The 23260-nt window shown below is 44.7% G+C and overlaps 3 protein-coding genes and 1 pseudogene across 22 annotated transcripts in view; 1 reads left to right on the forward strand and 3 right to left on the reverse strand.

The window, feature by feature from the left end:
• Positions 1-1625, forward strand: part of IWS1 (interacts with SUPT6H, CTD assembly factor 1) — a 37437-nt gene extending 35812 nt beyond the window's left edge. For 3 of the 7 annotated variants that reach the window (XM_041414534.1, XM_041414533.1, XM_041414527.1), the window contains one exon: positions 1198-1625. In XM_041414534.1, coding sequence (XP_041270468.1) covers positions 1198-1329 — 132 coding nt within the window. In that variant the 3' untranslated portion in view covers positions 1330-1625. The remainder of the gene's footprint in view (positions 1-1197) is intronic. The other 4 variants (XM_041414530.1, XM_041414529.1, XM_041414531.1 and 1 more) reach the window with 3 other exon arrangements.
• Positions 1626-1759: 134 nt separating this feature from the next.
• LOC121341095 lies at positions 1760-8334 on the reverse strand (annotated as a pseudogene).
• A 117-nt stretch (positions 8335-8451) lies between these two features.
• On the reverse strand, positions 8452-18033 carry PROC (protein C, inactivator of coagulation factors Va and VIIIa). Its single transcript, XM_041414535.1, has 9 exons — positions 16764-18033; positions 16331-16414; positions 15790-15950; positions 14866-14890; positions 14244-14354; positions 13413-13553; positions 12956-13065; positions 11930-12047; positions 8452-9114 (listed from the first exon to the last, which is right to left on the reverse strand). The coding sequence occupies exons 2-9, from the start codon at positions 16395-16397 to the stop codon at positions 8552-8554; spliced, it is 1296 nt and encodes a 431-aa protein (XP_041270469.1). The 5' UTR covers positions 16398-16414; positions 16764-18033; the 3' UTR covers positions 8452-8551.
• A 136-nt stretch (positions 18034-18169) lies between these two features.
• DGKD (diacylglycerol kinase delta) overlaps positions 18170-23260 on the reverse strand; it is a 58076-nt gene continuing 52985 nt past the window's right edge. For all 14 annotated transcript variants that reach the window (XM_041414511.1, XM_041414513.1, XM_041414512.1 and 11 more), the window contains one exon: positions 18170-22374. In XM_041414511.1, the coding sequence (XP_041270445.1) occupies positions 22285-22374 (90 nt within the window). In that variant the 3' untranslated portion in view covers positions 18170-22284. The remainder of the gene's footprint in view (positions 22375-23260) is intronic.

The following is a 23260-nucleotide window of genomic DNA, read 5'->3' on the forward strand; positions in this document are numbered from 1 at the left end:
GTGCCGGTGCCTGTGGCTGACCTGAGTGGGGCACAGTGAGGTGTTTTTCACACCTGCTCGTTCAAGGAAGTAGAATGATGTGAGACAATAGGGGTGGTTGATGGGAGCTACAGAATGAGACCAGGGGGAGAAGATTCCTCTGCTGTGAGTGTGCGCTGGGAGAACGTGCATCAGTGGGAATTGTTTTGACAATTCCTGGTCTGCGTATCAATGCTGTGAGCAGGGCTGCCACAAGCTAACAGTGACAGGAAGAGGTGAGCACAAGCCATAGATAACTGTTGGGTTCATATTAAGCTTCATATTTATTTGTTTTTAAAAAGATATTTTCTTAAACATCACTGTGAAATTTTAGGTATAACTTCAATGAATAGTGAACAGATTTATGAATAAACCTTATTTAAAATCAGCATGTCAAGAGCACCTTCCTTAGCCTTGGGAACAAGTTTCTAATGGATGTGTTTTTCACATACTAAGTAGCATGTTTTGGATATCACTGTTTCTCCCAAACTTACAAGTGTCATGTTTCCATCACTTACTGTTTCTGTTGTCTAGTTAAGGAAAATTGCCTTCTGGGAAGTACTGGCTATGGCTTGGAAAGTCCTTGCTGTTTGTCTTCAGTGGCGTTTCAGCACACCATCACTGAATTAATCTGTGCAGAATAACTGTCATGCCACCTGGTTTTCATTTGCAGTTCAAATACAGAGATGAAATGCAGTGCTTGTATGGTCAGCTTAGGCATTTCTTTTTGCTACCCCCTACACTGCCTTTGTTCAGTAATCCCTTGCTTTCTCAATACTAATCCCTGACCTTTAAAATAAAGGGCAGCCTGAATTTAATGTGTCAGCCTTAGTCACAGTGTGTCTGTGTCTAGCTCTCCTGCCGGAAGTGCAGAGTGGTGACACTGGTGCACTGTGGTTCTGACATGGCTCCAGCCCATAGATACAAAATTTCCAAATGGTATCCAGCCACACAGTGATTGACCCTGCGCTGCGGTGGCTGCGCGTGCCGCTGCCTCCACCCGAGCCCTGCAGATGCTGGGGGCAGCTTTGTCCCCTTTGGGAAGAGAACAGGCAGAGCGGCTGGGCCCAGCGGCTCCCCCGGCTCCTTGCCCAGGCGCAGCCTCGCATGTGCCGCTTGTCTTGGACCTCTGGGGCGTCTGCTTTTTTTCAGTGGTAATTATTAGTTTTATTTTTTAAGTTCCAGGGGACCTCTAAGAAAGGGGTGAGTCGACTGGACAAACAGATGCGGAAATTCACAGATATCAGGAAAAAAAGCAGATCGGCCCATGCAGTGAAAATCAGCATTGAGGGCAATAAGATGCCATTGTGACCCTTCACAGAATGCCCCATGAGCTCTGCTGTAAGACAATACACCCACAGACTCTTTGGAGACCTTTAAATTTTTTAACTTGTTTGGGGTGGGTTTGGTTTTTTAGTTTGTTTTTTAAGTGAATCCTTAAATTGCTGGTTCAGGTTCTGGTAGAAGATGTCTGAGGACTGTGAATATGGGGACTCCTTTCTCCTGATTGTATTTAAACTGGCCCTGTTGTGTCCTTTGTACAGATCATGTATTTGTTGTATTGCAACACTTCAAAAAATAAAACATCTTCTGGGTTTTTTTTGGGAGGGGACTGCCTATTCATTGCTCAGATGAAGGTATACACAGACCACCTGGGATGTGGGAAGAAACTGAGGGATTAATTTTTTGTTCGACTTTGTCCATTTTGTTTTTATTCATTGCTTTATTAATCAGTTGTTATGTCTTTGGAGATCTACATCCATTGCTTTTGATTTAGAAGTATTGATCATGTTCCATGCAAAGGATTTTCTTTTCATGAAGACTAATGTAAAGTTCAGGAGAAAGCGAGCAGATGGACCACTGAAAATTCCAGCAGCTTCCAGCTATATTGTCACTGTAGCTTACCAGTGACTTTGCAAAAGTCTGTTTTACCAGTGAGAAGGAGAACATTCTTATGTTAGGGGGGATAAAGCTGTTTCTTTGTTCCTGCTGCTACAGACTGACAATAGAATAACATCTGGTACTCTGTGGCTTCTTTGCCTCTACTGCTGAAAATGGCTGTCTCTGCTGAGCTTGCCTCCAATTAGAGGACTCTTCTTGCACAGGTAATTGACAGCATTTTTTCATTAAGAAAAATCACCTTTGTGCTGGAGGAGCAGAGCCTCTGTAATGAATAGTCTGTAATTCTGGGGCTCCTGGTGTTGGCCGAGTTACTGCTGGCACCAGTCATGGAGAGATTGCAGGTTTGTGTAGGGGTCACATGTTGAATTTGCCCCAGTGAGTGTGGAGGGAATGACAGTAACATAGAGCTGTGTGCTGGGACACCAGTTTGAAGCAAGAAGAACACCTGTGCTGCAGCAGGACACCTGTGCTGGCTGGGGCACTGAAGAGCTCTGCTCCTGCTTCCTCCAGGTATGTGTATAATGCAGTAACCACCTCAGGTGTGTTTTTAGCATGCTGAGTTCTTCAGGGGCTTAGGGTTTGGGGGTTTTTTATTAGTTTTAATTGACAGCCAGGGCATTCTTTACTGCCATAGTGGCAGATGAAACACTGAAAAAAAAATTGAACTATGTCGAGCCCTCAGTTTTGCCTCCCTTACCATGCTCAGCATTCCAAGGATCCTCACCTGGCCCTGGAACTTGCCTTGTAAAAATTACCAACCTTCCAAAAGGAGGCAAAGCCTGGCTTTTCCCCAAGGACATGCAGACAGCCTGAAAGCACAGATGATGTGACTTAACAGAGAGGGTATTAACATTCCAATCCAAAAGCAAGATAGAGGAAGAGTGATAAAGGTATTTAAGGTCCCTATTATCAAAAAGCCTGGCCGATGACTGAGAAATACATGTGGTTCTATTGCTCTTGGCCTGAAAAAAACAACTTTATAACGGCTTGATGAACTCTGCTCCTCCTGACAGACCCAGTGATGATAAAGTAAGAAAGCATTTAGGTGTGGTGTTTATGGTGAGCCTGGAAGTGAAGTATTACCTGCCAGGGGCAATGTCCACGACACAGTGTTCCTCCCGCTACCCTGGAGCCATACTGCTCCAAAGCAGAGCTGATGTTTGTCTGGATTGTTTGAGGGGCAGGCTGAGCCATGTCCAAACCAAAACCCCAGTCACTGCCCTGATGCAGTGCCCCAGTTCCAGGCTGAGCAGCCCCTGTTCCACTCTGGCCAGCGTCCTGCCATCGCTGGTTTTGCCCTGCTGCATTTCCCACTGCTCCTTCCCGCGTGGCTGCAGGTGCTGTGGTCTCGTTCTGCCCTGCAGGGCCTGGCTTGGCTCACCCTGGCCCTGCCAGGCCTGGTGGTCTCCTCCACGGCCTCACGGTGCTCAGGGACAGCCAGCTCTTGTCCTGCAGCACTGTCCCACAGTGGCTTCTGGGTCACAGAGCCCACCAGAGTTTTGTTCCAGCTGAAAACATCTGCCATCCCCATTTGTCCAGTGTCACCCTTTGTGCACACACTGTCCAAAACCATCCTTTAAAGTCTCCTTTTCCCCAACATCACCATGTTCCAGCCCTGTAACTGTCTGTCTAACTGTGCCCGCTGTGTCCCATTCCACTTGGGCACAACATCCCAGTGCTCCCACTGGCCCCTGCAGAGCCATTTCAGCCCCAGCTGCTGTTCCTCCAGAGCCCACCTGGCTGTGATCAGGCCACAGGGAAATGGTGCTGGAGGCAAGAATGACAGAAGAATGAAAGACCTGAGCTTAGGATATGTGGTGTCATGTTGAACTCAACACAGTGCTTTTCCTGTCCAACGCTGGTACTCAGCCTTCCAGTAAGAGCCCAGGAACAACTCTGGCATCATGGTGTTCAACAGCCCGTTGGCCACCAGCCAGGGCGTGCAGAGCTTATTGCCCAGACACGGGCCATGGCTGTGCCTTCTCTGAGTCAGCAGCATGAGCCAGGAGCAGCCTGCCCAGGGCCCTCTTCAGGACAGAATGCAAGCCCAGCACTCCCTTCCTGCCTGCCTTAACAACCAGTTTTATTTACACCTCAGGACAGGATCATTTACGCAGGACTATAACAACCAGGATTAGTTACATCTCACTGCTAACTTCCCTCTACTCCTAAAATGAGGTTTCTCACTTTCTGCTGTGACTGGAAGATCTCCTCAGCCTCTTTAATTGCATTCTCTCATTGCATACTCCCTCCAGTTCCCTGGACAAATCTCTTCTAGGAAGTGGTTTGCAGGTTTATGGACTCATAGCACCTCATGGGCTTTGTCTGTTCTCATAAACACTAGAAGAGCAAAATGGAACAGTTGGTACAGGAAGACAAAGCAGCAGCATTGTTACAGTCACAGTCAGGTATTCAGTAGAGTGGTATAAATAGGGGAAGTGGAAATTTAAATGAACAGCCCAAAGGACAATAAAATTAGCCTGTGTTCCAGCAAAAGATACCAGTAGTTTTAAGCTTTCTTTCAGTGAATAAAAAAGAGCCCCTACTGAGACCTGTAGGTAAGTGCAGAAATAATTTTTTATTCCACAAGACTCTTGAGTATTGCAGCTTGTTCTGTGGAAGATGGTTATATTTTTCTGCTTAACCATCTTGATTCCCAGCAATTATTAGTTTGATATTTGGTAATGGAGACCCAGAGTTTTCCAGGTGCTACCTTGGCCACTACAGGACAGACACCAATCCTCCATTAAGAGAAATATTGAAATTGCAGTTTTACATTTAATTCATCTGAGCTTCACTTCACTGTACAACCTGCCCTCCTCCTGTGATGCCTGAAGCTACTGCTGTCAGTAAGTTAAGGGAGACATGGCTGAAAGAGGCAATATGGCAGTAAGGTCCTGCCCACACACCTCCTGCTGCTTCTGAAGGTTTTTGCCCTTTTGTTACATCTCCAGAAGTGTGGCCCAATATCCAAAGCCCACCCAGCAGATGCTGGGAGAGGTTGCTGCTACCAGTGTTCTAAAGTGAAAGCTCAGGCTGTAATCCCCACAAAAATCCACATAGCAGTGCACTTATCAGTGCTCCATTTTCCAAGTCATGGGACAGTGCCCTTGGACAAAGAACCCAGTTTTGGAGATGGACTGTGAAAACATACATTTTTTTGTAGTTGCAGGAACAGTACCCACAGCAATGCCTGAAATTCTAGAATTATATTAAATTGCTTCATTTCTAGACAATTAATAACAGCCCACAAAAATTCTTAATGAAGAAAGGCTTTGGACAAATCCTGCTGTCTGGCAACAGAGAAAATGTCTTTCATGTACATGAGTGAAACTTGTCTCCACTGCCCCTTGTGTTCTGGGGTCACCTCAGAGGGTTTACTCAAGTAGGTGTCCCCCACAGAGGAGGTGCCCGTGGTGAGCCTCCTGGTGTGTAGATACACTGCCAGCTCTGCTCTTCTTCCTCTGCAAGGACAGCCACAACGACCACCAAGATCCTGTACACTCCTGTGCCTGTCCTACAGCTCTCTGAAGCCATTTCCAAACCTCATCTAGTACAGTCAACACAAGGTCCAAGAACACAGGTTGAGAGCGCCTCATTTTAGTTTCCTAAATTGGAAATCCTTGCCATGCAAAAACCATTATGACTTTGGATTCAGCATCACAAGGAGAATATTTTTCAACAGGAGAGCGGGCTAAGTAGAAAGCTAAGAAAGGCTGATTTCTCTTTTATATATATATATATATATATATATGAATAGTATTTTTTCTTGTGCATTTCAGAAAGTGTTTCTTCAACCCACAGGACTTTGTGTGCAGAACAGGAATGTAGTTTCAGTTTAAATGCTGAAATTGCCAGAGTAACACAAATTAAAAAGGTAACTCAGAAGTACTACCTGAATATGAAAACGGGCAGCTGCTGTGGATATAGCACATCAGCAGGAGAAATATCCCAAGTAAGGAACTGCTCTCCATGTCAGTGAGATTCAGAACACTCTGACTTCCTTCAGAGGGAAAAGAAGAACCAAATTAGTCTGTTGTAATGAAACCAGCTGGCAACAAAAATGAAGTAGGAGGACAAGAGCAGGGACAAAGAAAACAGAATCTCCCCAGTTCATTCTGACCTCATGTCCCTTGTTTCTTCAAGCCATCCCAGCAGGAATCCCCACAGGCAGAGGCTGAGCCAGCCCAGGCTCTGGTGCAGGGTCTGAGGCTCTTCCCTTTGGAAAAGCCACGGGGAGCACAGGAGTGCAGGGGCCAGACTGCAGAGGAGCAGGTGCCACTCCCAGCCACAGCCCAGTCCCCGCTGTGCTGGCTCTGCCAAGGGCAGAGGCACAACCAGCCGTGAGCTCAGCAGTCCCAGCAGCCACTGTGCAATTCCTGATGCTCCTGGCAAGTAAGATCATCCACACCAACCCCAGCCAGGCACAACCACCAAGTACCTGGGAGTCACAGGTACAAGACAGAAGCCTGGATTTCCTGGCATTACCTTCCCACGCTGAACGATTTACCAGGATTTGGCAGCACATACCCCTCTGCTTCCTGCAGTATGTTTGCAACACAGGGCCCAGAGTGAGTTCACCTACAGAGAACCATGCAATTATACTCACTTTTTTCTCTATTTTTTAGAGGAAGACAGAAAAGAGATTTGGATGTACACCAGGAACAGCCATGAGGTCAAGAGGTTGATCATTAACTCATCACAAATATTGACAGAGGAGAGACAACCTGGATTCTATGAAACACATTAGAAAACCAAAAGAAGAAAATTGCATGTGTGTTTCCACACACATACACAGGTGCATTAAAAAGAGAATCAGAAGGTCTTTAAATATATCCCTCAGTAATAAAAGCAAACTTTTGCAACAAATTTATTCAGGAAAATATGGAAATTTTGAGAGCAGATTTCTGACACTCCATCACCTTCCAGCAGGTAAGACAAACCCATTTGGAAAATACACAAGCTGCTCTGTAAACCTCTGCTGAAATGTGCAGAGCTGGGAGCGTGCAGGAGGATTCACAGCAGCCACCTGCAGGCAGGCAAATACTGCCCTGTCACAGCCACTGCCACTCCAACATTACAATTTCTGCTGTTACTCAGACCTGTGTTTTACTGGCTTTGAACACATCTGTGCAAGTCAGTGTTACAGGTTCCCTCTTCCCAGTGCACGCCTGGTGGGAAAGCTGCTGTTCAAAGCATTATTCCTTAACATTTGTCCATCCCCAAACCCTGTCCCAAGGCAAATGAGGAGGAGAGGAGAGAGACAGAGCCAGCAAGTGACACAGAAGCCATTGGCTACACTGCCCTTGGCTTCTTCAGTGCACGACTCAAAATCCTCACTTGGGTAATAAGCACAGAGGCAGCTTCTGAGAGAACGAATTTAAGAGGCATTAAGCCTCCTTGCTGATATAATATTAAATTTCTTACAAACTCTAATAAAATTTTGTTATACCTGGGGTTTTTTTGTTTAACAATCTCATCACAAGAGCAGACTGAAGTTCTTCACTGATCCAAACATGCATCCAAAAAGCCCACTGAGATGTTGGAAACACATCACTACAGCATAGATAGTTTTCCTTTTTCTTTCTACAAGATTAATTATGTTTAACAAGTCTCAAGTACTAAGATTAGAAACAAGTATAAACTGCGATATTTAACTTCACTTGCACTATTGCTACTTCCTATGGATTGATTGGTGCTGTATGTATTTTGTTTACTGATATACACACAGATACACAAACAAATATGTATTTATCACTAAAAGCATCAGCAATGCTAACACAGCCTGCAGCCCACTGCATCCACCAGCACAGTAATGAACAGAAGTATTTGCCTGCTTGTTAATTAGAAGAGAAATACAGATTTCATAATAGATAGGGCCTGCAAAAGCTTGGAATTAAAGTGGGTTTTCTTTTGGGTTTGTTGTTTGTTTTGGTGTTTGTTTGTTTGGGGTTTTTGGGAATAACATTAGAGAGAGTTCCCATTCTCTTTTAAGGAAGTTTGGGAGGGTAAAATCTGGCGTCAATTGTGCAAAGAATGGAAAATACAGGTAAGTTCCAGCTACCTGCTGAATCAACAATCTGTGAACACTGGAGTAAGGTGTGAAGAACTGGAGGTAGTAATGATGCAATAAAAATTTCACTGGGTTGAAAGAAAAATTATACAAATACTGAGCAAACCAGAAGAGTTACTGTGGGTAGTACCTTGCAGTACAGCTGAAATGACAGAACTGCATCTCTAGGGTTATTTGCAAAACACTTTTGTGTCCCCTCCTGTCTCCACCCCAACCATTTCAGACATATTACACAACTGACATTTTTATTTCAAAGATGGAGTTGCCTGACCATGGACAACCTTATTTTCTACAATGCTGTATGTACAGCATCTCAGCCAACTGAGGATATTTTCTTGCCTGTAAGGCTGAAGTAGAACCATGCCACAAATAAACAACATAACCTGCAACAAACCAATGTAAACAAGAAAAAAAAAAGCAGGAAAAAAAGTAGATACCAAGGAAAGCAGCACACAAGGTTAACACATACTCAATATTTAATACTGAAGATCTGACAGTACATTATAGTGCATACTGCCACTAGCACAGAGTCACAACATTCCAGACTCTGGATCAGAATCAACCTTTCAAAGGAGCTGACGTATCTATGTGGTGCTGGATCCACTCAAGGTACTGACTAATTTTGGTGTAGACTCCAAATTTCTCCCTTCTTCCACAGCCTTCACCCCAGCTCACCAGCCCTATCAAGAACCAAGTATCCTTATACCTAGTGAACATAGGGCCCCCGCTGTCCCCACGGCAGGAATCTTTCCTGTCTCCCAGGCTCCCAGCACACAGCATGTTGTCAGAGATATGGGAGCTCATGGCGCGGGCGCACTCGTTGCGGGGCACGATGGGGATTTCGATGTACCTGAGGAAGGCAGCGAAGGTGTGGTTACGCTCGCTCATGCTGCCCCAGCCCGTCACCACCGCCTGCTTCCCGCTCCTCATCAGCTCCTGCTCTGCCAGGTTGCGCGTGGGAAGGCAGATCGGGAGCGCGTATTTGTAATACATCACGTGCTCAGCCAAGTGCAGCATGGCTATGTCATTATCTGAGGTCTTCTTGGTGTAATTTTCGTGGATCACCCATTTATCAATCCAAATGGTTTGCTCATCTGCCTCAGAACGGAAATTGAATTTACCTGGAAGAGCAAGCAAGATGACAGATGCTGTCAAGGCTCCTTTACTTTGAAAGACATCTGCAAAATCCAAAAGCATTTGGATTACACTGGGTGTTAGGACTGCACTCCATGTTTTTACTTCTCTTTGTTGTAATACAACTGTTTATGTCATAAGTTAACAGTGTTCTTAACAGATGGACAAATCTCTAAACTTTTCATATTTTCAGAAATCATGAATACCTATAGAGCTCTAGAGCTCTGGTCATCAGCTGAGAAACCAAATTGCTCTGTGGTGTTCATATTTCAGTACACTTGTGCAATGTGAGTGAGGAGGAAAACAACGTTCTTGGAGCCAGCATTCAAAGCTGGGAGAGCAAGCACACCACAAAACAGGACATTTACAACAGGACATGAGCTTTACACCACGCAGCCAGGGCCTGAATAGCTGAATGTTAGTTTTTGTAAGATAAAGTTGACTTAAAGGTAAGACTGTCAGGTAAGATTATTCCTCTGAAATCTTACATCTGTATTTTAAGGAATTTTTCACTTCTTAAGACTCCCCAGTTGCTATTTGTGCTACATCATCATGGCTACTTCATGGGCCAAGCAGTTATGGAACAGCAAGCAAGAATCTATGTTAAAAAGGGCCAGAAATGTAAGAAGGCATTTGTGACACACTGCAATAGGAAAGGCAGAGCTAGGTTTTCTGCCAGGCTGTCAATGAGGTCTTGCAAGTGTTTTTTCTGTAAGGAGCATCTCCAAGCATAGGGACTTACAAGGCACAGTAGTTACAGAAATATATTCTCAAAAGATCTCTTAAACCCAGCTTTGGATCTTGGTCTTCCAGACCATTTATTTCTGAGTCTCTCTTCTTGCTCCTCTGCAGACAGACAATGGACAGTTCACAGTGGCTGGAGCAGACAGCTGAAACTGCTCTGATGTCTTGTACTGAGTGGCACCAGCCCCTCATGGATTTGCTAGTATTGAGCCAACAAGCACAAGCCAGTTTTTCTCTCCTATCACAATCTCTTTGCAGTGTTCGCAGCACCCCTAAGGCAGCCTGAAGCCACTGTGGCTGGGGGCTGGCTTTATTCCTGCCTTCACTGATACAAACTCTGCTTTAGGCCTCAGAAATAACTCTGGACTCAAGCACTGTCAGACCATCTCCTCTGAGGGAGGCAGAGTGGCTGTGCAGGAACACATTTGCTGTGGGTACATGCTCTGTACACCAGCACAGCCACCAGCTGTCTCCATCCTGAGGCACCCACAACCCTTGGGTGACACCTTTGGCACTGCAGTGACAGACTCCCTCACTCCCAGGGGGGACACCCTTTGACTTCTGGTGGGTTATCCACTCCCAGAGTTTGCAACTTCAAAAATCCTGGATGTACACCTGGAGGTACTGAACCCAGAGGCTGTGGAAACACATTGAGTTCCTTCTACACAATAAGGACCACCATAATCCTTGCTGCTGACATAAAAACATTAACTGTAAAGGCAGAAACACGATTTTAAATCGAGTCATTACATCCACCTATCTGCTCTGTCTTGGAGTTCTGAACACACTTCTGGATGCTCTTGGGCTTGTGATGCAGGAACAAGAGCCAGAAACAGGAATATTGTGTTATTCTCAAATCCATCTTCCAAAACTACTCTTAGAACTAACTTTCTAATTCAGACACTAAAGCACATGAGTGCTGCGACAAGACTTCTCCCCAAGCTGAGTGTAAACTCAGATGCAAGTTTCCCCTCCAGTTTTGCTCCTGTGGATGGCAAGCTGCAGTGAGACAAGTCCAGAAGGGTGTGGGGTATCCCAGCCTGACAGACACAGGTTGAGCAGCAGCTGTGCAGGCTCAGTACAAACATTTCCCTGGCTGTCTGCATGGACATGGCAATGTCTTCATCCAAAACTCTCCTCCTTGTCACTCACAGACGTCTCCAGGTTTTTCTGATGAAAACTCCTTTTGTGGTGACAGAAGTCTCTCTGTGAAAAGGTGAATATTCTGGCACTAAGAGAACCCAAGGCTACATCACACACTTTTTAATTCATTCTTTATGTTGGATGTACATAAACTTGTTGTCTCTGCTCTCAAGCATCTGCACATCCACAGTGTGTTTGGAACATGCACACAGACATCTATTTTTAACGCTATATACACAAACAATATATTGGCTGGACTCTCTACAAATACTGGGAATAATCTATCCTTTCACTAATGGAAAGCAAGCAGTTGAGCTGTTATACCTCAGCACCAATGCTAGGTAGAAAACATTGTTAAAAAAAAATCTAAGTGCAAATGAAACGCTAATTATCTTTGTCTGTCAATTCAGGAGAAGCACTTACTTGACATAGTGACATTTTCTCATGCTCCAGAGCAGCAGAGCAAGTAAAGGCAGTGTTGCCATTCTGCAGCACCTCTCCAGTGAAACATTCTTAAATAACAGTGTTTAAATACATGAAAAGGCAGGAAGAGACCCTGTGACATTCTCCTTCAGGGATCAAGACTTTTTTTTCAGTATTGGGATGGTCTCTAATATTTTCATCACCAGAAAAACAGAGGCAGAAGTGACCAAGACTTTCTACTTTACAGACCAGCAGCAGTGCTCAGTAGACATCAGCTTACTTCCAGAGCAAGGCTCAAATAGCTCACACGAAATCAGATTTTTACTAAACTTTGTTTTAAGCTAAGGTGCATATTAAATACTGCCTAGACAGACCACTCCTACAGCCAAGGACTTTTGTCTTCAGAACCTGCCAGTCTTTTTCCTGAGATGATAAATGTTAGGAAATAAACATTTATATTTAAAAAGCACAGGGACAGGTGATTTTCCATACCAAGTTTAACTCTGAACCCCTCGTTATCCTCAAGGCAGTGTGCTGCTGTTAGGACCCAAGCTGGATGGATGAGAACACCCCCACAGAGAAACATCCCTTTGGTATTTTGCAGCATAATCTGAAACAAGACAAGGGAGGTGTGACACTGCATGGAGCACAGCTCACAGAATACTGTACTCATTCTTCTTAGGTGCTGCCAAATACCCAGACTTATCAAGCACCAAAGCATGTCACATTCACTGAAGCCAAAGCTCTACAGAGGGACAAAAGCTCTATAAATAGTGTCTCTGTGAAATACCTACAAAATAGTTTTGTATGTCCTTCCTGAATGAGGGCTGGCTTCATCCAAATCAGCATGGGGTGATGCTGGTCACTGCAAAGAAGCACTTTGTACTCAAAGCTTTGAAATACAGAGCACAAATGAGGGGTGTGTCCCACACCAGAGACCGTGCATCATCTCAGGCTGCAGCTCTCATGCTGTGGTGTAATAGGCCCTTTAATATCAAAGGGAACCAGGCCCTCATTATTTGCATTCATTAGCTCCATGGTAGCTCCAAGCTCTGTGAGGTCTCGCTTTTTTTTGCAATAAGCCAACCTGCCATGGCATATTTTGCTGATTAAGTCTGCTAACTTGAATTTATGACAGACAAGGCTTATAAGAAAGGGCAGGAAGATCACCTCCCACTGGAAGGCTGTTGCAGGAGCCGAAGCACACACCACACACCATGAGTTCCCCAGGATGGAGCAACAGAGCAGATGATTGCCATCACCATCTTCTCTCTTGGTGATATTGGCATATTCAGGTCAAAAGCTTGCCAACAGCAACAAGGTCAAGAATTCTCACAGATATTAAAATTATTTTTTCCTGCTACTCCAACCTTTGGGACGCTTTTGAAAAAGCAAAGGGAATCTTAACTTCATATGACACCATCAGTAACAACGCAAGAGCCTTTCTGGAGCAGAGAGAGGCAGAGCAGTTCAGGAAGAGCCTGAACTATCTGTGGCAAAGAATCCCCTTCTCCTTACCTGCCAAGGGCTGCCTCCCCTTCTCCCAACTGTTCCACCAATGAGCCGAATATTGAAGTCTGCTTTGGCTTCAATGTAATCCAACTTGACTCTTCCACAGGGGAACTCCACTGCAGAAAATGCAGAGAATTCACTAGCCCAGGTCACCCAATCCTCTTTTTAGAGGATTTCCTCTGTCTAACCTAGGCAATATTGTTGAGAGGCTTCATGGAAGTCCCTCAGTGCTTGGCAGAGGAGGCAGTCTCCTGACTCCCCTTTATGTTTCCCTGAGAGAAACATGGATAAAGGGCCATAAAGTGGGTATGGAGCTGGGAAATGCAGGCAGAGTTACTCTTTATGGAATAGACGTTTTGAAAATGAGTACAAAGTGCACTGCAGACAAATCTCCCCTAAAACTCTTTTGCATCAGCCTGAATAATCCTGTGTCAAAGCTGGACTGCAAACATCCTGCTCTTACCTACAGGCTCACACGTGGTGTGGTCATCCTTGAGCCGATACCCTGATGCACAGCTGCACAAGCGATGCTGCTCAGCAGGGTCCTCCCTGCAGAAATGTTCACAGCCCCCATTCTCCGTGGAACAGTTGCTGTATTTGACCTCTGTGGGAAAAACAAACAGCAAGAGACGTGGAGTTGGGAAGCCAGGGTCACAGAGAGGTAAGGTGGCAAAGGGACATCATGCTTCAAGTGGGTAACAGCTATCAATGGATTTGGAATGACAGTTGTGGGCTTCAATGACACTCAGGCCCCTAGACAGCAAACAGACCTAGGTCCAGAATCAGGGAGTGGGGAGATGGAGGAAAAAGATTACAGTACACTGGGGAACAGAAAATGCCCTATTACTATGTGCCAAGTCCCACAGTGAAAGCTGTAGATGATACATGACATACAATGCTCATCCCTAAATATGCTATCCACTTTTGTCCAAGGAAGGAACTATCACAGTGATAAAATATTCACAGTGGATTGGGTTTTCCTCTGTATTTAAAAACCCTACCATAATCCCCAATTCTAAAGTAAACCCCTGCTTCACAGAGTTATTTCCAGTATTGTCCAAAATTTAGATATCTCATACCTCTAAAATTATCCTATGGTAATACAAAGTTAATTTTGCTTTAGATAAGCACAGACAAACCTCTTACCACATCAAGAAGCAAGAGAGAAATCACATTAGTAAAGAAAGTAGTAAAGAAAGAATATGCCATGCAATGACTGAAGTGTCCATCCCTATCACACAGAGATCCCTGTCACAAAGGATGTTATTTTATAGTGGATTAAATGCAGTGTTACCATAATTGCACAAAACCCCCTCCCAGCCTTTGTTACAGATGCAGCAAAATTTTCCAATACTGTCCTTGCAGATCCCGTTGAAACAAGGATTGTGCTCACACTGATCTCCATCTGAAACAGAGGTAGGAAAACTCAGCTGCTGAACCATACAGAGCTCACAGATCAAACATCAGCACAAACAGACCCTGCCCAGACTCCCAAGTAGCAGCCATGTTTCTGGCACTCAATGGTGACACCTCTGCGGCAGAGACAGGGTCACCTGTTTGGGTTCTCAATTCCCTCTGCAGAGTGAGTGGAGTGGGCAGAAGGGGAGGAAAGAGGAAAGCCTGAAGCAGGCAGGGCAGCAGCAGGTTACTGCTGGACCACGTCAGGCATGGTTAGAGCATCAAACCATTTTTCACCAATTCCTTAACTCTGGGAAGATGACTGATGATAGGTACAGGTGCACCTCAAGTGTTTTAGGAAGGCTGCTTGTATGATAGAACAGGAAAACATCCTCTGCACACCCCTTATGAGAGAGAATGAGAATTTAAATCAGTATATGACACATGACAGGAGGAAGGCTGAGTACTAGTAACTCCTGAGGAAGCACAGAGAAGTGATGAGGAAAATCTTTACTTACCTACATACTTGCTCCAAAATTCTAGCTGTGGAGAAAGGAAACTTGTATTAAATCGAGAAAACCGTTTTTCACAAGTGAGGGGTTTTAAGTGTTTTGTGGTCTTGGCCAACAGAACACAGCGCTTTGGTCAGTAACATAGGTCTCATTCTTCTCAGCAGTGTAGAGACTGGCACTATGAACCAAGAAAACCAGCCTGTGACTCTCCTGCAGTCCTGTACTAAGCACAGACTCCTCATCTCTGCTTGCAGGCTATTTTCTTGGCACTTACTGCCAGGTAAGTCACCTGAGCTCACTTGAGCCCAGTTAGACAAAACGCAGGCATTCTAAGGACAGCCCCTCTCTCCTCTGGGATCTGAGGGACAGCAAGGACTGCATAACCCTATGCTTTGAGCCAACTCTGCTAAAAACAGCAACACAACAATTGTGTGTAGAAAGGGGCAGGAATCAGCAGACAGTAAATATAGTGTCCAATTCAAAATAGGAGTTTGCAGAAGGAGAGAAAAAATATAGTGATAGAGAAATGTTTGTCAGGCATAACAGAAGACTTAGGAGATACACTGAAAAGCAGCCAGGACTGATGAATGGACAACAAAGGCAAAAGACTGGAAGTACTAGGAAAAACTTAGTAGAAGCAAGAATAGCCCAGTGGAATCAAGCAAGGATTCTAATTAACTGTCTAGGACCTAAACCTCACCAGGCGGGCCAGGTGGGACATGCTTGAGTAGCCAAGCTTTGTGGCCCACTGAGGGTAACTTGACAATCACTGTAACACAGTGACACTCAAAACCACGCCTACACCTGAGGAGTCAGGAAAGAGCAGTGTTCAGTACTGACAGCATCATCTTCTGTGCCCTGGATTGCAATATTTTAAGAAAATCTTTGATTGACTAAATTATCTTATCCTTAAAAAAAACCCCAACTTACTGTTGCTTCCCTGGTTTCAAATATCTCACTGGCCTCCTCAAAGTCACAGAGCTCTTCAACACACTCACGCTCCACAGAGCCTGGCTTGAGCTCCTCCAGGAAAGTGTTTGACCGCTTCTGGATTCTCAGGACTTTGTTTGCATCTTTACTGCTGTAAAATACTGCAAGCAAAAAGGTGAGAGCAGAAGTGGAGAAAAGAGCTGGCTGAAAACTCACAGTGGTGCTTCCCAAAGGACACTTATGAGAGCAAGAGCCTCTCTCCAGTACAGCAAGAGAGGCTGTCCTAGACACCATGTGCTGTCTGTGCTGTGCTGCAGAAGCAAGCTCCAGCCTCTGCCCTGTGGTACTCTGACATCTCATGGGGCTCAGCAGGGCTCTGACCAGGCAGCTGCCATGGCCCCAGCACTGTCTGTCAACCTCTGCTAAAGGAAGTCAACGCCCCACAGTGGGAATGATTCCAGCCACCCCCTCTAACAGAGGAGCAGGACATGAAACTGCAGACTGGGAAGGGTTGAAGGCCATCTCTCAAAAGAATGCTTACTTGAGGTGCAGCAGCCCCAGTAAGGGCAGGCAGCCAGCAGCAGCCCCACAGTGAGGAGCTTCCACATCTTGCAGCAGGAGTCACCTGAGGAGGAGAAGGCAGGTGTCAAGAAGAGCACACTGCTGAGTGACAAGCCCCTGCTGCAGACAGCTCCCACCCATCCAGCTCAGCCAGGTCACTCACTTTTCAGAGCCGCTTCTCTTCTCTTCTCTGCTGCGCCCTGACCCACCCCAGCTCTGCAGCAGCTGTTCACTAGGGTCCCTCCAGACTGGTTTGCTTGTTCCCTTTAACACATCAGCAGATCTCCCAGAAAACTTCTGGCCTGTCCCAACACCCTCCCCTTGTCACTGGACATTTTTTACAAGTTTCATGCTCCATTAAAGCAAGTTGTACTTGGAAATCTCAAAGGATACAAGACTTTTGAAGCACTTACTGCTTTATTCAGTGGGAATCAGCGTGATCTGTTCTTCCTCCATGAGCTCTGCTGGAACTTAGTTAATCCATAACTTCAGATATTTACTCTTTGGAATGACATGAAGTGCTTTCTTTTCAGTTGTTAAACAAACAGTGCTCAGGGAGAGCTTGACCATTTACCTGCATACAGGGAAAAAGTAAAACAGCTGAGGCACCCACTCCGCCTTTCTCAAACCATTTTCTCCTTTTGATTCTCTGGTGAGCAGAAATGGTTATATATAATTTGGGAGTGTACATACCCAGTGATGCGGTCTCTTGAGGTCTGACATTCTGAAATGACACACTGAGTGGGGCAGTAAGATTTTTGCTATTAGCTTCTGTCATATAATTAAAAAAAAGACCAAAATGAATTAACCTGTATGAGAGGAGTAAGAATATCTTCTGTCTCTGCTGTTGCTTTCTCTGCATGTTTTCTATAGTGCCACTTGAAGCAGAGACTGACACTCAGGGTCTGATGCATGTGTGAGTAAACACAGTAGTTCTTATTTTCTTCTTATTCTGGCTCCAGGTAACCAATGAAAAATCGTAAAATGAAAATTTTACCATTATCATCATGCAAGAGTATGTAACATCAGAATGATGCTCCTGTTCCAGACACTATTCTCTCCATACTTCTGTTTAACTATCATGTACAAAGATGTTATTCACACAGAAAATATTCATTACCATTTTAACTTACTTTCCACCCACTTTGCAACAGTACTGTAGAACTCTACAACCATCCTCTCAATTTAAATAAATCTGCTGGAAGTTTCCTATCAGCATCTTATGAACACACCAATCTGTACAGGCAGAAGAGAAAGCTCGTCACAATCCACTCCATGGACTACTCACCCAAACACACCAAATTTTTTTGTTTCAAGTTTACAGGTATCATTTATAGCACTCAGTTTCCACATTCCATGAGAAAACTCACTTCTCCCACATTTCTGTAAATGCATTTTCACTTATTCAAGTCACTGTACATATTGCCTGCAATAAATGGAATACACAGAGACCCAGGTGCAGGAGAGAACAACTGCTCCTGTCTCATCCTGGCACCACAGCACCATGGCCAGGAACAGCCACCTGAGGAGAGTAACCAACACAGCCCTGCTGAGTGTGACAGTGTTCCCACCGAGCTGCAGGCTTGCTGCCAGCAGAGCTTTGATCAGGATGAGCACCAGGAGAAGCACTGCATTTAAAACATCTTTTGTTCACTACATGACATAGCTAAAAAAATGAAACTACATGATGTCTTCTACTCCATGCCAATTAAACCAACACAAAAAATGCTACAAAATTAGTCTACAACACTTACATTTACCATTTCACTCCTCTCTAAGGAAAAGCTCTGAACTTCTGATGTAAGCCAGGATAAAACCATTTAATCACAGCACAGGTTTTTATTAGCTGGTTCCCACCTGATGGGCACAGCAGCCCTCTCACAACAAAATCAGCAACAGAAAATCCTTACTGGAAGCTCGGAAACATGTTTACTTTATATACAAGAAAAACATATTTACAACAAGTAAACTATGTACAAAAAAACCCCCAAGAGACATTTCCATGGTAATCACTGTATAAATTAACAAAATAAATAGGAGGGAAGCAGGTCCCATTCTTAAGGCACAAAACCTTCTTCCCAAGACTGTACAGGGATTCACTTGCTTCCCGATGCTTTTGACAGGATTGCAGGAATGGTGGGGAGACCCCTGAGGAACAACGGTCGGTGGACAACGATACAGACATGCAGTCACTGCTGACAGTTGTAGAAAAACATCATTTTTCATACTTTGCTTTTTTTTTTACAGTACACACATCTTAAGATACAAAATATGTCTTGTAAACAGTCTGTTTTATAAATCACGTCGCTATTATGCACATTTTTAAATAACACTAAAACAATGATTGAAGCTTTCCATACGGTTTGGGTGCAGAAGCAGACGTAGCACGGGCACTGAAGGCCTCAGCAGAGCTGGAGGCTCCCAGGTGCCAGGCCAGCACCTCCAGGCACCCAGTGGCACAGCTCCCCTTGGCCACTGCTGGCTCCTGCCAACATCCCACAAGGTACAAAAGAGAGGCTGTACCAGCCCTCCCGAGGCAGCCCAGGGCAGGGCACTGCTAACAGCCAAGCCTCCCTCCAGTCTCCACTGCACACCATCTCACTTAGCCCCAGCCATCATTCCAGAATCTGCCAGTAAATATCCCGGATGTTGCCAGAATGTGAGAGAATGGACTGAAGCCTCTTCCAAGCAGGAGAAACCCCATGCCCAGCTCACTGCAGCCACTGCCAGGGGTGAGGGGTGTGAGCAGAAGGTGCCACATGGCTTTCACAGGATTTGCATTTCTTCAGGGACTAAACACCTGTGTGATATGTGCAGCTCTAGCTTCTCTCAGGCTGGTGCTCCTGAGACTGCTGGACAGTCTCTTTTTGGCAAAGCAGCATTTTTTACTGTCTTTCCTGAGTTTTTCGTCTCCCAAAAAATTATCAGATGTCAGAAGAGAAACTCAGAATAGGCCAGGAGTTCTACCTGGCTCCATGCTTTGCAGATAGAGCTCACTGATGTTCAACACAAATTGTCTTCATCTATTCACAAAAATCTCACCAATAAAAATCTGCACTGTTCCCAGTGAAACACACAGAACTACAACCCTTTGGGGTTTCTTAGATCTAAACCTTAATAAATATCCAAAGGCACTCAGGTTAAATGTAGATCCCATTTTCTAGGTCTCAGAAGAAGGAAGAACTCCCTTGCTGCCTCGGATAAATAAGGCAGGAATACAGTGGCTGTCAACCCATTGATAGATATGCATGTGCACAAAAAGGATCTGAAGGCATTGACACAGATCAGAAAAGCAAAAGAAATGAAGATGCATCTGTGCAGGCCTCATCACTCATGCAAATGGCTAGTGGCTATCAGGTCTTGATAGATATGGCATGAACTAAGGAACACACCTGAATGTAAAAACTCTTTGGATTCCTCTGTTGCTCATGGCAGGAAGAGTAGAGAGGAGCTGTTTCTATGAAAGCAGGAATTTAATCCCTCAAGGATTATGCAAGGCAAGAGCTTATTGTTTATGCATCTTTAACCATGAGGTTGCTGGGGAAAGCCCACAGAACAGCTCCTTCACTGCATTTAGGAACAAACACAGATCTCACCTGTTCTCCAGAGTGATCACCTGCCTCACCCCCTGCTGCACTCTCCTGGGAAGGCACATGGATGTCCCAGCCACGCACAATTCTGGGATAAACAGTGGGATGCATACACTGTGAGGTGACTGCACACCACCACTGGGGATGGCTGCATCCTGGGGTTCTCCTGAGGAGACTTCTCCTCATTTTCATCCAGATGCTGCTCTGTGCCTCAACAAGCAAGTGGGACATTAAAATATGCTTGCAATTCTTACCTGATACTTCAGGAATTCAATATGGTTAGAGGGAGTCTGTACTGATAAATAATAAATACAGCTATGGAAGCAATTGCCAACATATACATAGGAGAAATACATTCTGGGCAAGGCTGGACATATTTCCTGCTCAGGCCCCACAGTATTTATACTGTGTTTCTAGCTGGATCAAGCACTTATAATCTTCTTTCACCTTCTCATGAGTTTTAACACAAACCCTGACACTCGCCAGGCTGCAAGGAGACACATGGGTGAATGTGTCTGGTTGGAACAGACAGGCAGAGTCAGAACAACCCTTGGTGAAATACTAGGGAGTTCAATGGAGTTTGCCCAGCTGAAACAAAATCAGCCCAGAGCCTTGCTGACAAATCTTTACTTGCTAACTTGACTGATTGTTATTAGACTAGAGAAGTGATATCAGTTTGATAAAAATCCTTACAAGTAAAAAAAGAATGATGTCCTCAGCAAATCATCTTTTATGCCACTGTGTATGTGGGCTTTTCTGCCTGCAGCCATAGTCAGACAGGTGCCACTCTGTAATAATAATAAAAAAATTAAATACATACACAGAAAATGACAGAGTAATTAATAATTTCTGCTGTCTCTCAACTTTTACAGCACTGACTGTTGCCAAATTGCCTTTCCAGTGATAAAGATGGTGATATAACTATGCATGCTGGTCCTGGGCTTTAACAGCCACCCAACTGAGGTCAGCCATCTAGAAACTCTGATTCAGAGGCACTAATATTTCCATGCTCCACTGTTGCTGGTACCAAAAGCAATTTATCAACATATTCCAGTTTTCACTATAATGCTCATTTGCTTGGTAACAATCCTCCTCCTCTCAGTGCTCTTACAGGAGCCCCAATGTTTGCAGCATAAGGAATCCTTTAGGGGTACACCCCAGGAGAACTGAGCTACTCTAATCTTTCGTATCACCCTGGAGTGAAGGAGCAAGGCAGCAAGAAAGAGAAGCAAGGTGGAAAAGCTACTGAAACCTAGACAGGTGAAAAGATACAAGTACTAGACTTAAATCACATATTTTGTGACAGAAATAGTTTTCTACACTGCAAGGTGAAGTAAAGAAACAGCTCTCGTGTTTGTGGCCACAGAAGTGGTACTAAACAGGTAGGAAGCTAAATCTGGCCATTGCCAGTCATGCTGCTTTCTCCTCCAAGATGAAGCAAGTTGGCCTGTACCTCCCTTCTTGTGCAGCACAAACAGCTCATTAGCTTTCCTCTACCTTTTATCTGGTCTTCCAAAGATGAATTCAGAAGAAGGAACGTCAGAGCTGATCTCCTGTAACTATTTGGCTCTCCAGATTCTCTTTTCTTACTACCAGGAATTTCTGAACAATTGTCTGTGATGACTAGCACCACATTTTTTGTGAAAACCTAAAGGTTGTACCATTGCCCCTGGCTGGTAGAGGAGAGCAGGCCCAGCAGAAGGCTCTGCCATCTGGTGCAAACCCCGTCTGAAGCACATGCACTGTTTGTTGCAAAAGTATGAGTGAATGAGAATCACTTGATATTCATTGGAAGAGGTCTGAACTGGCTTTGAATTTCAGATGCAAATTACACACAACTAAAGATGCATTAAAAAGGGAATAGTAAGATCAAAGGAGAGGTTTTGTCCCACTTAAATATGCTAAATACAGGTGTGACACATGGATGAGCAGGAAAGTTTTGGGTCTGAAATGACTGTCAGATGCTCCTGAATTAAGACTGGCCAATATATCTTTTGCCCTGAATGATTCTACTGTGATGAAGTTATCCAGTAAAGGTATCTGTGTTGCAGTTCTCAGGAGTCCTGCACTGTCCCTGGAACCAGAACTTCCCACGACACAGGACATGGCTCTTCAAACAGTGAGTGAGCCCTCTCCAGGAGGCTCTGCCAACCGCAGAGGAAGTGCCTCTCCAAAGGATGCAGCCATACCCCACAGGAAAAAAGTAGCACCATGCTTGGTTGATATGAGCTCTGAACAGCTAAAATTTGGCTGTTCAGCAGAGACAGTTGTGAGCACATCTGCTTTGTGAGGTGACTGCTGTGCAGTTAGGGAGAATGGTAGACACAGGCTGTGAAAACAGAGGCTAAGCCTCGCTGGCAGGAGTACTCCGGCTCAGCTCCTTGATCCCGTGCAGTATCCTCTTCATGTGACCCACTTTGGTCACACCCAGGTCCTGGAAGAAAAAAGAAAACCTTACACTAAGAGAAAGGCAGAAGGAAACTCCAGGTGGCCAAGCAACAGTTACAAACTAGTCAGCCAGTTACAAAGAGAGGAGGAAACCAACCACAAAAAATCCAAACCTGAGGGTTATGTACAGAGCCTCAAACCACATGTCAAAAAGTTACTAAGGAATGCAGAGTGGGCACAGAGCAATGCACAGAAACAACTGCAGACCGTTAGCCAGAAACACAAATTGTTCTGGCTGTCAAAGGCTGTGAGAACAGAAAGAGCACACAGATGTCAAGGACAAGTCTAGAAGCCAAAACATGCAGAAGGAACTAACCAGCCACATCTGATAGATGGGTACCATGCAACAAACACAGGCTGTAGGTGGCTGACATGCAGAGGGGTCAGTTACACAGGTTACAGCAAACCTCACCACGGGAAGATGGTAAAAATTATAAATAAAGGTTCAAGGGGCATCAAACAAATGCCACACACTACTTCAAAAAAACTTCTCTTTTCCTGCTCTATGCAAGTCACCAGAACGATGACACAAGGCTCTTGCACATGCAAAGAGCCACCACTTTCAATTTCTCTCAGTAGAAACAACGTCTCCTGGTGAGGAGATAAAAAGTTGTGCAACGTGACTACTAAGCCCTCTTAAAAAAGATCCTCTCCATCCATAAGCCTCATCAAAGTGCACAATCACTTTTTCTTGTAACAAAGAAGCATGATGATCCATTTGTCCAGTCACTGCACAGTAAGAACCAAATGTTCCCAATTACAGCACCTTCTGCAAAGATGGTACAGTAGCTGAGAAAAACTTCCATCATTAAAATCAGAGACTCTCAAGAACACTACTGGCAATCTGTGTGCTGGACTGTATCACGTCTCCA

Source organism: Onychostruthus taczanowskii, unplaced genomic scaffold, assembly GCF_017590055.1.
Source record: "Onychostruthus taczanowskii isolate IOZ18803 unplaced genomic scaffold, ASM1759005v1 scaffold45, whole genome shotgun sequence".
NCBI lineage: Eukaryota > Metazoa > Chordata > Aves > Passeriformes > Passeridae > Onychostruthus > Onychostruthus taczanowskii.

Coding starts and splice junctions, on each gene's coding strand:
- PROC (XM_041414535.1), bottom strand. CDS start 16,397: ATGTGGAAGCTCCTCACTGTGGGGCTGCTGCTGGCTGCCTGCCCTTAC. Junction 12,048..12,955: donor GGGGAGGCAGCCCTTGGCAG/GTAAGGAGAAGG, acceptor GTCTTGTTTCAG/ATTATGCTGCAAAATACCAA. Junction 9,115..11,929: donor GGGGTTCAGAGTTAAACTTG/GTATGGAAAATC, acceptor TTGCTCTTCCAG/GTAAATTCAATTTCCGTTCT.